Here is a 15,083-nt window from a genome sequence, read left to right as displayed (position 1 = left end):
GCATTGAGATTCATTTTATGTAAACTACTACCGAAGCTGGAGTAATTTGCAATTTCTGTAAAGTGCCATAATTAGCAAAAACATGGGTTTGAGTACGAAAGCATGATGGGTTTTAACTTGAATAAGCTGATTTAAATCACTGATAGCTCTCCTGATAATACTCTCTGTAGCTCCAAAGATAAACTAACACATTAAGGTACAAATGTTTTTACTTTAACTAGAACTTTGCTAACTAATTCCATAGTATTACAGCTTGTATTAGTGTATTTCTGCCAGAAATACTTAGATCATGACTCTGATCTTAAAAGTTTCTTTTCATTTATTTACTTCAATTTGTGTGAAGAGGTGAGAGGTCTCACAATGCAGCAGAAATGAGAGAGTCCAGGGGTGGTGGTTGTTGCCCAGCTGTATGTTCTTCTGAATGTTTGACTCTTACTCTGAACAATATTTAAACAGAATTCAAAGCCCAGAGCAGCTGTGACAGCAGAAGAAGTTTCAAGGCTTCTCCTTTTTTTTTTTTCTTTTATTCTTTTTTGTTTTCTTGAAGATCTTGTAAAATTCCTTTTCCTTCAAAGGATGTCTGGTTTGCTTTGTGTTACCTGAAGGAAAGTCTCAGGCATTTGACTGTAAGTGACGTGAGAGGCAAACTGCCCAGTGCCATCTCACCCATGGTCCCACTGCTGTGGGAGCTGGCACCTGGGGAACAGCAGGGGCTGGGCTGGGATGTCCAGTGGGGCCCAGTGGAATTAACAGGGCAAGAGGCAAGGGAAAGGATGTGCAGAAATGTATCCGGGCTGAAAGCTTGCAAGTTGGAAGTTTTACAACTTGGAAATTGAGAATAAGCCCAGCCTGTCACAGAAATATCCAAAGTAATACGATGAGTCTGAGTAAAACTTGTCCAATCTTCTTTTGGTGGTGATAAAAGTAAAGTGTCTGTTATTTTTTGACCAGGCTTCCCAAAGTGGTGGTCGATCCTCTGTCAGTGTTGAAGAGACATTTGGACAGTGCCCCTAAAACCATGTTTTGACTTTGCCTGAGCACCTCAGGGCTGCCTGTGGTTGATCATTGTAGGTCTGCTCCAGCTGAAGCAGTGTATTTATTCTGTTTTGTTCAGTGTGTATAAAAATGGGAGGTTTTCAATTCAGCTGTGCTTTAAAATATTTACACTTCCTTAAAAACGTTCAGGTATGGTCTTGGTGCCCAAATGACTCGGGGTTTGGGCAGGCCATTGCAGCAGAAATGTTTCTGTTCTGGGTGTGTTGGCATGTTTGATGAGTTTTATCCTAGTGATGAATTAACGTTGCTGGCAGCCTGATGTGGCTTGGGGGGACACCAGAGCTGAGCTAATGCACCTCCACCCCTCCCAGAGCCCTGTGCCTGCCTGCAGGGGATCCTGTAGGTGCAGCAGAGGTCTAGGATGGATCACAAGTACAAATACCCCATCCAGTTATGCACTGGATGCAGCAATTCCACTGAAGTCAGCGAAGGTAGCCCAGATTTTCACTGATGGAAGTGGAAACAGAAACATCTTCCATTGAATTAAAACACTGTCCAGCTGCTTGGTAACACTCTTAACTTTACATTTTGCAGATACTGTGTGTAAACCTGGCTTATGTCTTTGCAAAGTGGCAGTTGGTATAAACACAGCATTGTGGTACAGTATGAAACATGTGAGAAGTTCCCTTGGAAGTGAAGAGGTTCTTACAAACGGCCCCATTCACATCAAAGGGCCTGAGGTGTCACACTTGCTGCAATCTCAGCACACCTGGGGCAGGGAAGCACCCAGAGCATGTGGATGGCTCGTGGAAATGTTCTTCCCTCTTCACCTCACAGATTCCTCTGTGCTGGGATGTCTGCTATCAAAGGCAGGCTTTTCTCAGCCTGCAGGGTATTTTCTTTTCTCACCCCCATGGTATTTGTACAGTACAAATAGCAGCAATAACACTGAGTGCCATATTCTCTTCGTCTTCCTACAATTAAGTTTTCTCGTGTTTCAATAAAGTAGGAAAACAAATTGAAATTTTGGCTGAGCAGGACAACTTTTCATGTTCCTTGAGCTTTCAAGTGGTGATGTCTTCATTTGCATTAGCAAGAAAGACTTGCCAGTCACTGTTTTTTCTGTCTAGGAATGGTGTTACTGAGTTTGGAGGTTTGAGACCAGAGATCTGCTGTTGGAATTCCTCCTCTGATTCCTCAGTGACCATCCCTACACTGACACAGACAGGCTTTCAAAGGCCCAGTGGTGTCATTTTTCACAGTGTTAGTTGAATTTACAAGTCATAAAGGTATTATACCTCTTTAGTTTTATCATCTTTTGGCAGTATTTGGCGTTATTTGAAGTTGTTTTTTATTTGGTGGGGGTTTTTTGTTTGTTTGGGGGGGTTTTGTGGGGTTTCTTTATTTTGGGTTGGGATTTTTTTGTTTTGTTTTGTTTTTGTGGGTTTTGTGGGTTTGTTTGTTTGTTTGTTTTGAAGAGGAAGGTGATATTTATTATCATGAAATTGGCTGTGTGGCTAAAATGCTTCAGGCAGTTTCGGGAGATCACAGCTTGCTGCTCTTCTGAATTCAGATTAGAAGAGGTGACTTGATGCTGTGGATGTGATGTGAGTAACCATCACAATATAAATATCTATGTTTTATAGATGAATTAGCCTGTTTTTCAAGAGGCTCATCATTTTTCATCCATTTTTTCGTTTAAAAAAAGCTGCTTTTTTCTCCTTCCAATCTCAAAACTATTTTTCTGGTGCAGAATAACACATGTGCATGTATGAAAAATTGTTGTTCATAAATGTCTCAACCTGGATAAATATTTAAACATTTGCAGCTTGCCTGCATACATGCTACTGATGGAATGGCTTCCTGAACCAGATTGAAAGATTATTTCTGAGATTTTGCTGTTTTTGGAACAGGGACTTCATTACTGCCATACATGGATCCTTCTGGTTCTATGATTTGTTTTTATGTAGGATCAGCTTGTGAAGTGATGCAGTTTTGAAAAGGGCAGAGATCCCCATTTCCAAAAAGAGATTATAGTAAATATTTAATAAGAAATAGGAATAAGTATTGTTGATACACTGATTTTACTTAATACAAAGCTCAGTTGGGTAAAGCCCTAAGGGGAAATCTGATTTCACTCTTTTTGAACTTTTCCTGTGCTGACATTGTACTTGAGTTTGGAAGCTGTAGTTGTTTGTCACCGTGATAAACAAGTAGCACACACAAAGTTCTTGTTTCTAATTTTGGGGAGTTTGGGGAAAATTACCTAAGCTTTTATCTAAATTCTGTGAAGGAATGGCAGGGAAATAACTATTATTAAATATTTTAGCCACATTATTTCTAAGATACGCTGTGGTTTTTTGTGTTACACTACCTTTTCTCAGAATTTGTAGTTCAGAGACCTGAAACCTCATTTAAACCTTAATCATTTTTAGCAGGATGTGTGAGACAAACAAGGGTGTTTATGTTGAGTGACCCATGGAGCTCTCAAAGATATAAATCACAAGAGCTGCTTAGCAGATCCTTCCCAGCTGCTGCTACAACCATGTCTCACTATAGCCAAAACTGCTGTTCTGTTTTCCAATTTTAAATTACATAAAGTACAATTGTAGCATCTGCTTCCTCCACTGATTTTCAGCTTCTTGGCAAATGAAAAATCAACATTTTCTTTTCTAATTCAGTTGGTTTCCTTTAGATAGTTATTAATAGTTTGATATTATAGCAAGACCCTTTAATGTAGATGCCCTTACTATGAGATGCCTTATTGATGGAAGGTGCTGAGAGCCATATAGTAAATATCTATTGTCTTTTTGGTGTGAATATTTCTGCAGGACAGGATATTAAGATGATATTATAAAAGAATGTAAAAAATCTTTTTCATATGTCTAGCACAGTTGGATTCCTCTTAATTCTTTGAACATTTTAGCTGCACTTCGCTTATCATCAGATTCATATTATGTGCTAAAACCACTTTTTAGAGATGACTTCTTAAAAATGTTATTTAATCTTAGTGGAAAAAATAATTCTATCAGTTTGAGGATAATTATAATAGTGTGATTATAGGAATGTACAGCCACATGAGGCTCAGGCAGGCCTTTCAAAGGTGCCTACCTGAACTAGTGAATTTAGAATCCCTCTGGAGCTGCTCTGTGTTCATTAGAGATGCTGCCAGAGACCTTGCAGGGGTTCAGCTGCCCCATGGCAGAAATTCTCCTTTGTGGAGAGAGCTGCTTGCTTTTTATCTCCAACTTGGGGTGAACCTGGGCTCCAATCCTTGTCATTGTTGATTTTATGTTGTCTCAGTGCAGTGTGGGTGCTCTGGTAACTCACACCAGCCTCTGCTTGGAAGATCTGAAGCTATTAATTACCTTCTTTCTTATCCCTGAATTCTTTAAAAATTTTTAATGTGCTGGCTAGATTGAATGACTGAGCAGTAACTAGTCCAAAGCAGGGATGGAAAATGCCAAATTCAGGCAGAATTTCCCATAGAAATGAATGTCAGGAGTGCTGCACACCCAGGGCCCAGACTCAGAGGTACAGGGTGACTTCAACTGCCCGTGCTGTGAGAGTTTGGAGGTTACAGTCAATCACAAATGAATGAAATGTTGGCCATGTTTCTGGCTGGGAAGCAGGGAAAAAACCTACAAAATCAAATCCTACATATAAAGCCATCAACAAATTATTAGGGAGGCTGAAACAGGAGAATGCAGAGAGGAGGGGGAAGCTTTGTAGTGCTCTCAGCTCTGGTTTGTCTCAGACTTTTACAGATTGATGGGCACTTCTCTATCTCTGCAAATGCTCAGGGTTGGTTGAGGTCTTTCCAAATGTGTCTTCTGCACTGCTAAAAAACAAACTCTTGTAAGAGACCATTGAATTATGGACATATATTGGGCTCCTTTCATCATCAAAAATGTGTATGTGTGTAAAAACTGTTGTTGAGGTAAGAGGATTTTTTTTACTCTCAGTATGTATCTCTTTCATTGTGAGAAAATGATTGTGGGGTAGAAGATTAGAGACAGTGAGCAGAAGGCTAAGACCCTGAGATCCTGCATTTTCCCCCTGTAAAATCTGCTCTTACTGTTTCTACTCTAGCTGTGACATTTATTTTTCTAAAATACATTTTTATTTTTTGCCTTTTCCTTGTTCTCCCATTCACAGTTTTGAAGGGTTACAGAACTCAAATCAAACACTCTCAAGGCACTGGAATGCATTTGGTGCTTTGATACTCCCCAAAGACTTGCTATATGATGGAAGACATGAGGGAGAGATTTAGGGTAAAGTTTGCTTTGATTTCCTAAAGAAAACATTCTACTATCGCAGCTGTTAATCAGATAATCAGAATCTGTAGTTTAAGATCTGATCTAAGTTTTCTCTTTTTGTCTTCTCTAAAGGGTAAAAGTCTATAGGAGGGAAAAAAACCACAAAAGAAATATAATTTTTATTGGAATAAATACAGCGAGTTTGCTTGAATATTTAATATTTCTAGTATGGGTCTTTTGCATGTACATTAGCACACAGCTGAACTTCTCAAATTCAGAAGTGATCTCCTTCCCTACAGTTTGATGCTTGTTTATAAGGTGCTTGTATTTCTTTCATTTAACTGCAGGTCATGTGTCCCCCACTTCCAAATTGCATAAAACTTTTATAGCACGAGCTTTTATTTGAAAAAGAGAATCAGTCAGCATTAGTATGAAGGATATGTTACTCTCTCAGATAATCCTGAACACTCAGAAGTATTTCATGTTTCTCTCTCCAAATACCTGCATTTTAAAATTTGCTGAAGCTGTGATTTGCCAGGAGGTTTACTCACATTTCAGCTGAACATTAATTCTGGGAGCTGGTATGTAGAAAAGTTTCATGTGTTGCATTTTATGGGAATTTGTTTTCCTCTTTGCTAGCACAATTTAAGGAAGTTTGTTGATTGTGGGCATCATGCACTTTAAGAGCAGAATAGTTTTAGTTTTTAGCTACACACCATGTAGGGAGATACTTCTGTTGTCTATATTGTCATCTGTTAAATGCCATCTAATAAGTCACAAATATGAAAGATCAATTGAGTTTGCAGCTCGTGAAAATTCTGAATGGCACGTCCACAAGTCAAATGGAAAGGTAAATTTTTTGTCTTATGTTACATCAGCATTAGCCAGTGTTGTTTCTTAGCAGATTTCTTGTTTGTTCTAATCACAGTTTAGGACCTGCCAATATGACTTTAAGCAGATTGTTTCCTTTCTTTTGTAGTAAAACCTCAGCACAAAGAGCAAGCCAAGAAGACAACCTCTTGGTGCAGAATGCTTTATTTTACTGGATGGAGTCATTCTTCCATTGTAAATACTTCACTCTTTAAACACTGGAAAATCTCCAAGAATTAGAGAAATCTTTTGCAAAGACCACTTTTAGTGGCCTACAGACCCCCAAAAAAGCTGTAAGACATGCTAAAATCATAGAGGCTCTTTCCTTTGCATGCAGCTATTGTTTTGGCTTCAGCAGTAGGTTAATTCATCGTCATTAGTAGGGAAAAGCTCTAAAAATGTCTAGAAGAATGGTGCTTGCTCTTGGGCATTCAGCTACAAAACAGAGATATTCAGCAGTATGGTTGGTCCTCAATTATCCCACACAATGGGGCTGGCAGGAGCTGGCTCACAAAAAGCAAAGCCACAGCCAATTCAATCCATAGGAATTGGACTAGAAACCCAAAGTTAATATATTTACTTGTAGCAAGTTTATAAACAGTTTTGCTTTCAGCTGCAAATGTAAAGAATATCTAATAGCATAGGTCCAGAGTAACCTGCTCTATGCAGTCTTTACCCAGCATTTCATTCTTTGTGAGGCTCTGCTGGAGCCAGAGGTGGCAGGAGGAGGTGGTGCCCTGCTGATGCACGCCCTGGTTTTCATTACAGGTGGTGGTTTCACTGCAGAGACTTGGTATGAAAATTGTATTTAATGTAGGGAATACTATTTTTTTTTTTAATTATATTTTGGTATAATGATTGCTTAGCTATAAAGACAACTGTTGTGTTTTTCTGAAAGTGAATGGCCTGGTGAAAAGCACTAGAAGTGCAATAAACTGTGAGGAACCAGGGAGGTTATTACAGCAGTTCAGCCAAATTCAACTTTTCTCCCCCAGCTTTCCTCCTATTACTGTGCTCTTTGCATTAAGGGAAAGCATCTCACAGCTCCTCTCACTGGCTCTGTTCTGTGTTTCCTGCAAACTGTGAGACATTCCAGCCTTCATTCAGGCTTCAAATCCAGAGGAAATCATGGGGAGCTGTAAGTCATAAATTTTCCAGGAGCAGGAATACCTTCTTGGAGGTGCTGAATGCTCTCTGCTCTCACTGGCATTAGCAGTTCTCAGGACTCTCTTACTCTTTTGGATTAGTTTTGTTGCCTAGTAGAGTTTGGGACTGTGAAGGCTAAATACCACTGCTTTTCAGTCAGGCCTGCACCAGAATTACTGTGTATACACCAGCTTTTCTGCACAGAGAGGCAAGGTATGGTTTATTTCAATAATCTACTTTTTACTGTGCTGGATTCCAGCTTCTTTAGAGCAGGATTTTCAGCTGCTGTCAGAGCTTGCAGTGATGAGGTGACACAGGCAGTTATTTGTACAGGCCTAGGAGAGGGAGCAGCAGTTCAGTACAATATAAACTAACTGCATGCAATCCATACCACACTGGCTCTTTAGGTTCCTAAAAGCTTGATAAAACTTGATGTAGTTATTTTCTTCTGAAAAATCTTCTTTGCCCAGTACTTTTTGAAGTAGGAAAATTCTTTTTTTTTTTTCTTCTTTATCCTCTGTACCTCTTCTCTCACACTAACACACACACACACCTGATTGTGGATGTAAACCTGCTACACTTCAGTAGCAAGGTCCTGGTTAATTCATTGCTCAATTAATGCCCAGTACCTTAACAGATCATTGCTTCAAGTGAGGGATTCTGCCCTTCAGTCTATGGTCTGCTTACAGAATCACTGTGGCCTTCCCCATGGGATTTGTTTTCTTTTTCACCTTCTAACGTGTCAATGTATGCCCCTGGATATTAGAAAGCTTCCTTTATCTCAGCAGAGGAGATCGTGTCTATTCTCTGATTTGTGTGGATATAATTTTGAACAATGCTGTGGCATAAGTAGAATTAAATGTGTGGTGCATTTTGGGGAATTAGCTTATTGCTTTGGAAAGCAGTCTGGGCCTGTGATTCCATGTGTTGCTTCTGTGAGCTGCCTGGTTTCCCCTGTGTGTCCTGCATGGCACGGTGGGATCTGATGTGATGAGGTGCTTTCACCATCTGCATATCTGATTTTGTCACACTGCAGTTAGACTTTGATTTGCTGCCCCAGGAAATAGAACTTTCCTTGAGAAGTTACTGTAAACACACAAATGCCTTTTCCTGTATTGGAACTGAAATTTTGCACTGAATGCTGACATGAGCTGCAGTGAGCATCAGTGGGAACCAGAGTTCCATGTGCTGTTGACAGCTTTGAAACACAACAATGAAAGTCACTTTATCAACTCTTTGTTTTCTTTAGATTTATTTTCAGAGAATCTGTGTAACAGTTGAATGTCATTTGATAGCCAAACAGTGAACAAGAACAAACCAGTTTCAATTACTTGCTACTTGATCCTTGGAATAAACCCAGATAGTTATAAAAGTTCTAAATAATTTAGTAAATAAGATGCTGAAATAGGAATTTGTGCCCTGCATCTGGAGATGGATTCCAGTTAGGTTTATGACAACATTTTTCTTCAGGAATTCTAAAGCTGAACAGATTTATACCTTCATCTTCTGGTTTTTAACATGAAGTTATTTTTTACAGCTTGCACTGTACTGTAATTAATAACAAGTATTATTAATAAGCATTAATCTTTCAATCCAGCTGTGTGTGAAAGGTTCACAGGTCCACCCTGCTCTCAGAATACTGAATTAATGCCTCAAGGAGGTCTGAAACCCACTGGTGTTCCAAGGTGACACAAGGCATTTGTTAAGCACAGTGGGAGAACATTTTCAAGAAAACTAAACATAGTTCATGGCACCATCATTCAAATTCTGCTTTTGATTGATTTTCAAGTCAAGGTTAGCATGTCCTCTTTGTTTCTCTTGTTCCAGTCCATGCAATCTAAAAGATTTATGGATGAAATCTGGACTGTCAGTTTCACAAAGTGAGAAATTGCAGTTTTTATCACAGAATAAGGCAATTTGACTATTTTTTAACACCTTGGCAAGAGTTTATGACAAGAATAGACAAAAAAGAAACACTGAGGAAACTTTCCCATCAAACTAAACCAAGGTGAAATATAGAATTTCCAAAGTGCAGAGGGTTGAGGTTATTTTTTTTTCTCTTGAAGATAAAATTTCAAAAGCTCTGGAAGGTGGTTTTCAGAAGTTTGGCAGATGCTTCAGTGTTTCAGAACAGGAGTTAGTGTTTTTCCTGGCCAGTTCTCCTCCCATCAGAGTGGGTATTCAGAGGATGCAGTTTTATGTTACAGCTGGACTCATTAACTGTGGGCAGTGACCAAAAAGGGAGGGTTTGTTTTCCTCTCCAAAGCTTTTCCTTCCCTCTCCAGTGTGTCAGCAGTATTGCTACTCTGACCCCACAGTGAACTGATTCAGAGAACTAAGGCTGTAGAAAACTACCACTAAAAACAAGGAAAAGAATGGCTTTTTACTGATGTCGAGCTCTGATCCATCCTGGGGTCAGGCAAATGCCAGTGCTGTGACTGGGATGTGTAGCCAGAGGCAGGATGAGTGGGAGAACTCTTCAATTAATGTACATGTGATGCAAATGTAGATTTCTAGCAGTTTTATCAGGTTAAAGATTATTTCTGGATTAGCTCTACTGCTGCTGAAAAGAAGGGTTTTGTTCCCTCTGCCTTGTTTTCCTACATCCTCCTTTGTGGTAGCACCACTGATTTATGGTTTGTTGGATGAGGAGATTCAGCTGAAGACTAAGCTAACAACAACAAATAGAATTTCAGCTTCACAAAAGTTATTTTTACATAGCAAGTGACAAGGTAGTGTGAATTTGTCCTTTGTGACAGCAGCACAAATAAATTTCCTAAAGTTAGTTTTGATGTTGCACTGGGAGTGTTCATGTCGAAAAAGTTTATTTGCCAATTCATTGACTCTCAGCTTGCTGTGCTGTGCAGGTTTAAAGACTTTCTTGGAGGATAAGATCCTGAAATCACGTGTGGCATCATCAGTCTCTGTTTTGCCCATGTGATTCTCCTCTGGTGTCTCTCCTGAGAGGGACAGTGAGCCATGGAACAGTGCTGGATTTAGGAGAGACATCAGTGTGTGCAGTGTGTGATGTAAAATCATCATCTCATCATCTGTGTTAACATAGGTGGCTTGTGGATGTATTCTCTCCGATTTTTCACATCTGTTCTGTGTGGTTTCACTGAAGTGTCTGTGTCAGTGGAGCACACATTATCTCAGACGTTTGGGATGGATGCTCTTGGCACTGAGCACAGCTAATTGCATGGAGCTCCATCTCTAAGGTGAAGTGCATTTCTGTTTTCTGAGGGCCCTGGCAGCTCTGAGGAAATGGCATTCTGGCCTCTCCAGACACATTTCACAAGTACCAATGGGCTCAAGACTTTCTTTTGAAGTTTTTGTTTCCTTCAGAAATGAGATTCAATGCAATGCCCTCTGGCCTGGCTTTTCTCTTTGCTGCTGTTTTCTTTTGGGATTACTGTTTGGTCATTGTTTGGTTCGGGCCATACTCAATTGCCCTTGTAATTAATGTGGAGCTAATAACCATGTACTGAGTAATCACTGGCTGCTCTGCTTTTCTGGGATTGTTTTGACTCTTTCAGATCCTGCTGGCTCTTGGGGGGAGATTTTTGCATTTAACACCTCTGAATTAGAGTATTTCAGCTCTGGGCAACCTGCTGATGTGTTAAGACACATTAGATGATAGGGTTGTTCTGACTAAATATGAGTGCCTAGAATTGAAGTGTCTGGATGAAAATGAGTGACCCTAGGATCCCTTTAGGGACAGTGAGGTTCTGTCATGGTGCTGCTGGAGCTGGCATGCTGAGTGCTTCAGCCTGAAGTGGCTGCCTGTGTGTGGGCACATGCCCATGAGAAAAGTGGCAGTAGGTCATCTGTCAAGTTTTGATTAGATTTCTAATTTAATTAATTTGGACAATTGATTTAAGTGTTTTTATTTGGTTTTCAATCCATGTGAAAATGGAAGTTGCCAGACAAGAGTTTGTGGAGCTCCCTCAGGCTGACATCAAGAGGAGCACCTTTAAAATGTAGATGCTGAGATGCACGTGACAAATGTGCACTCATGCTCTTGATTGAAGAACTTCACATGTACAGGAATATTAATATTACCACTGTAACATGCCATGAAATTGTCACTTACAGGATCAGCATTGCCATTTGACTGACTGGAGTTGTGAAGTTGGTTTCTTCTGCCTTCATGACCCAGGGTGTGCTCTGTAGTTTCTGTGTTGCTGCTCCTGCCTTCACTTTGCATGTTGTGTTTGACAAGTTCAGTCTCCTCTTTGCCTGGATATTTCATCTTGTGCTAAAAGAAAGAACCAGTTTACCTTCTGTAATCCACATTCTGGTTTATTTCACAGTTGTATTTACAACAAGTTTGTTTAAAGCTTCAAAGACTCGTTTGTATAGGTCTTGGCTGTCACAAATGAAGAGATGAACTTAATAGGTACTCCCTTTTCTCTACTTAAAGCTCTCCCTTTCCAGCAACCTTTTATTGTAGGTACCCCTGGGTAGAAAATCCACAGTACTCAGGTAATGCTTAAAACAAATGGCATTTTACTTGTCCAAACTTGATTAGGATTTAAGTGTCTTTGGCAGAAATAGAAGATCAGTGAAAGTTCATACTTAATATATGGATAAAGAATATAAAATGGGGGGGAAAAAATCAACATTCAGCAATTGTAGGGTTCAGTTTAAGAACTTGAACTTCCCGTGATTCTTCTCAATTACTTCACTTCCACATCAACATCACCATTACTGATAAAGTGCCAACTCCAGTATAGTATTCTAAACTTGGAAAAATGTTTTAAGTATTCTGCATGTGTTGCAGCTCAGGAGAGAAGAGAAGGTCATGGAATATGGAGCAGGACCCAGACTCAGCTTTTGGGCTGTGGCACCTGGGACATTCTGGTGCACACTGCACATCAACACTAAGCAGCTGCTCCATTTCCAGCACTTGCTCTTCTCAGTGCTTGAGCTGAAGGTTGTGCATAGGCATAATTTCAGGTGAATGTGTCAGGTCTGCTTTGCTCCTCAGCAGCTGCTGGGTTTGACATTTTGGTCACTGACTGGATTTTTTTACCTCTTTCCCAGGTGTTCACCTCTCATGGGCCTACTGTGATCATGCCAACCTGGTTCTGTTCTCGAGAGTGGTTTTTTCATGTGGGAAGATTTGATGAGGGTGGAAAGGTGAGTGGTGCAGGTGAAATGCAGTCCAGGAGCCATCCCTTTGTTTAACATCCTCTGAAAGCCTCCTATCTGTTATTAAGGAACAATAGGGGAGGGGTGTAGATGAAAACTGAGCTCTAAAAAAACCTGGGTCATGCAAGTAAAAAAAAAATAGTCTCCAACCAACTAAAGTTGTTTGGGAATAACCCTGGTGATGGAAGGACCTACCTGAGATGGACATTGTAACACATCTGTCAGATATGTCAGCAAACCTGAAAAAATTAAAGGTTTCAGACATCCAAGCTCCTCTTTGGTCCCTGGAATAGATGCTAAAAACAAGAGAGCCCACAGTTCTGTTATGAACTATCCCTGCAAGGTGAGGTAGGCTGCTGGAAGAGGTTGGGAGGGAAGAAAGGTGCAGAATAGCACAGTTAAAACTACATTCACCTTAGGGGGAAGATTTATATTCCTGAGAGGAAAAAAGAAGGGCCATAAAACTGCTACCACTGAAAATCATTTATCCTCCTGCCTCCTGTGTGCTCCTGTCAATCTTAGTTCTTGTGCTTGTCCTTGGAAGATTTTAAGTAGCTTCTCCTCAAGGGTCAAGGCTGAGAGATTACAAATTAAATACCTGTGGTCTCAGAATTGGTCCTTCCCTGACAGTTGGGTGTTCTTTCCTTTATGAATTTCCTGTTTGAGTTCACTTTGATTGCTTTAAGCTCATCATTGTGTTTATGGAATAAAATCCATGGGTGTCTGTTAGCAGTATTTATTGTGGTAGCTGAAATATGTTGACAAATAGATCTAATTTAAACACATTTGGATCCATTTTGTGTGGTTTGGTTCTGAGAGGTTTTGCTTCCAGTGGTTTTGGTGAGATTTTAGGGCTAAAATGGGTGGTTCTGATTTTTTTCTTTTTTTGAAAGCCTTCATTTATTAGCACTCTAAAAAAATCTGCTAAGGCTATTTCCTATTTTATTATTTAAACTACAACATATGATGATGATGATTATTTTTATAGCTTTTAAATGAAGCCCTTCAGTGCCATGCTGCGTGTGTATATATATACATGTGTATATATGTTTGAGGATATACAAATATTATTCTTTGAGCTGCCAAAAAATTATAATTATAAGGAGACAGCAGACAGAGAACTGAATTGTTTATAGCAGTGAAAGGATTTGCCCTTAATTACATGGTGGGTGAGTGGAAGAGCTGGGAATGGTGCCTGGCTCCCAATACAATCTACATTTGCTGACCCATGCTCTTTATTTCTTTCTTATTATTATTTCTTACCATTGTATTTTCACTCTCTGAAGGATGTTTGACTTCTTGGGTGTTGTTAGTAAGCTCCAGAAAGAAAGCAAGCAAGTTAAAGCAGCAGCAACAATAGAACAGCAAGCCTAATGATGAAGTTCAAGAGGTTAGGTTAAATAGACTATTGTTCTGTGCTTTTTGCTTTTCAATTTGGTTTTTTTTTTCTCCTTGTTTTGTTTTTATGAGTTGGGTTTTTTCTGTTTAGCTCTCTGTGTGTAATTGTGTAGGAACTATGCCACTGGTTGTTCAGCTGTAGTACACTGACAATCTTAATCCTGATGATTTCTCAGCCACAATGCATGATATGTCCTTCTAGTTTTAAGAATTACTAGTGGTAAGTTGAAGATATTGTTTGTCCCTGTTGTGAAGTGTCTAACATGTCCAAGCTCAGACTTTGGCTGATGCAGAGGCCTTCAGAAAAATCCCCTCTGAACAGGACAGATCTGAACAAAGCCATGGACACAAGCAGTGAAGTCAAACCTTTGTCTTCTGTGGGTTTAGAGGACACAAAATCAAGTTCTTAAATCTTGAGCATTTAGTGTGACAAAGCATTTAGCATTGCTCTAACTCGTTCATTTTCATTTGAAAAGAAAGGCAAAGAAAGTTTTTTTTTGTGTATCAGCAGAGCTGAGCACACTCTGAAGGGTCCCATCCCTGTGTGTATGTGCTGACCTGAGCCGGGGTCGGTTTAATCTGATCACTTCCATCTCGTTTTTGAGTTACTGTATTTGTGAGAATTGCTGGAAGTAAACACAGGAACAGGCCAACAAATCTCCATGCTTTGGCCTTCTCCATTTGTGAAACTGTTTCTTGCCAAAAAGCTGCATTTCTCATCTGAAATTAAATCCCAACACCTGTTCTTCATATTTCAGTGCTTAGGAAAAAAATGGAGGGTAATTCTTCCATGGGAGAAATTGTGATTTGATGTTTATGGTAACAGAGTGGGTGGACTGGTAAAATACAAATAGATGTGCTATGGTGTAATCCTTTTTTTTAATTCCAGGTAGATATGTATGTCTCTGCAACCATTTAGGCTTTAGATGAAACAGGTTTTTTTCTTTTTTTTTTAATGAAGTTCTTTCTGATCAAGATTTGCAGTTGTTGGAAGTGTATTACTTTCAGGTCCAAACAAAATAGTATCTTCATAAATGGTCTCTAAGAACTTGACAGGTTTGTTTTATATATTAATTAACTAAAATGGTAGAGATTTTATTTATGTAATCACTGTTAAATGATGATTAAAGCAGGAGTACTGAAGAGATTTTAGCAAGCTCTGATGGTGTTCTGAGACTGAGATAATACAATGGAAGTGGTCACAAACCTATAAAGTAACTCAGATAGTATCCCCTGCTGGAAGAAGAGTCACACAATGAA

General features: G+C 39.5%; 1 protein-coding gene across 2 annotated transcripts in view; it reads left to right on the top strand.

Annotated features, from left to right (window-relative positions):
- The window catches only part of QTGAL (queuosine-tRNA galactosyltransferase), a 106,213-nt gene that overhangs the window by 59,819 nt on the left and 31,311 nt on the right, over nucleotides 1-15,083 (top strand). For both annotated transcript variants that reach the window (XM_088176453.1, XM_014885043.2), the window contains one exon: nucleotides 12,318-12,413. In XM_088176453.1, coding sequence (XP_088032579.1) covers nucleotides 12,318-12,413 — 96 coding nt within the window. The remainder of the gene's footprint in view (nucleotides 1-12,317; nucleotides 12,414-15,083) is intronic.

Source organism: Sturnus vulgaris, chromosome 20 (genome assembly GCF_052056855.1).
Source record: "Sturnus vulgaris isolate bStuVul1 chromosome 20, bStuVul1.hap1, whole genome shotgun sequence".
In the NCBI taxonomy this organism is placed as follows: Eukaryota; Metazoa; Chordata; class Aves; order Passeriformes; family Sturnidae; genus Sturnus; species Sturnus vulgaris.
The sequence above is the reverse complement of the archived record's forward strand: the minus strand, read 5'-3'. Positions and strand labels throughout refer to the sequence as shown.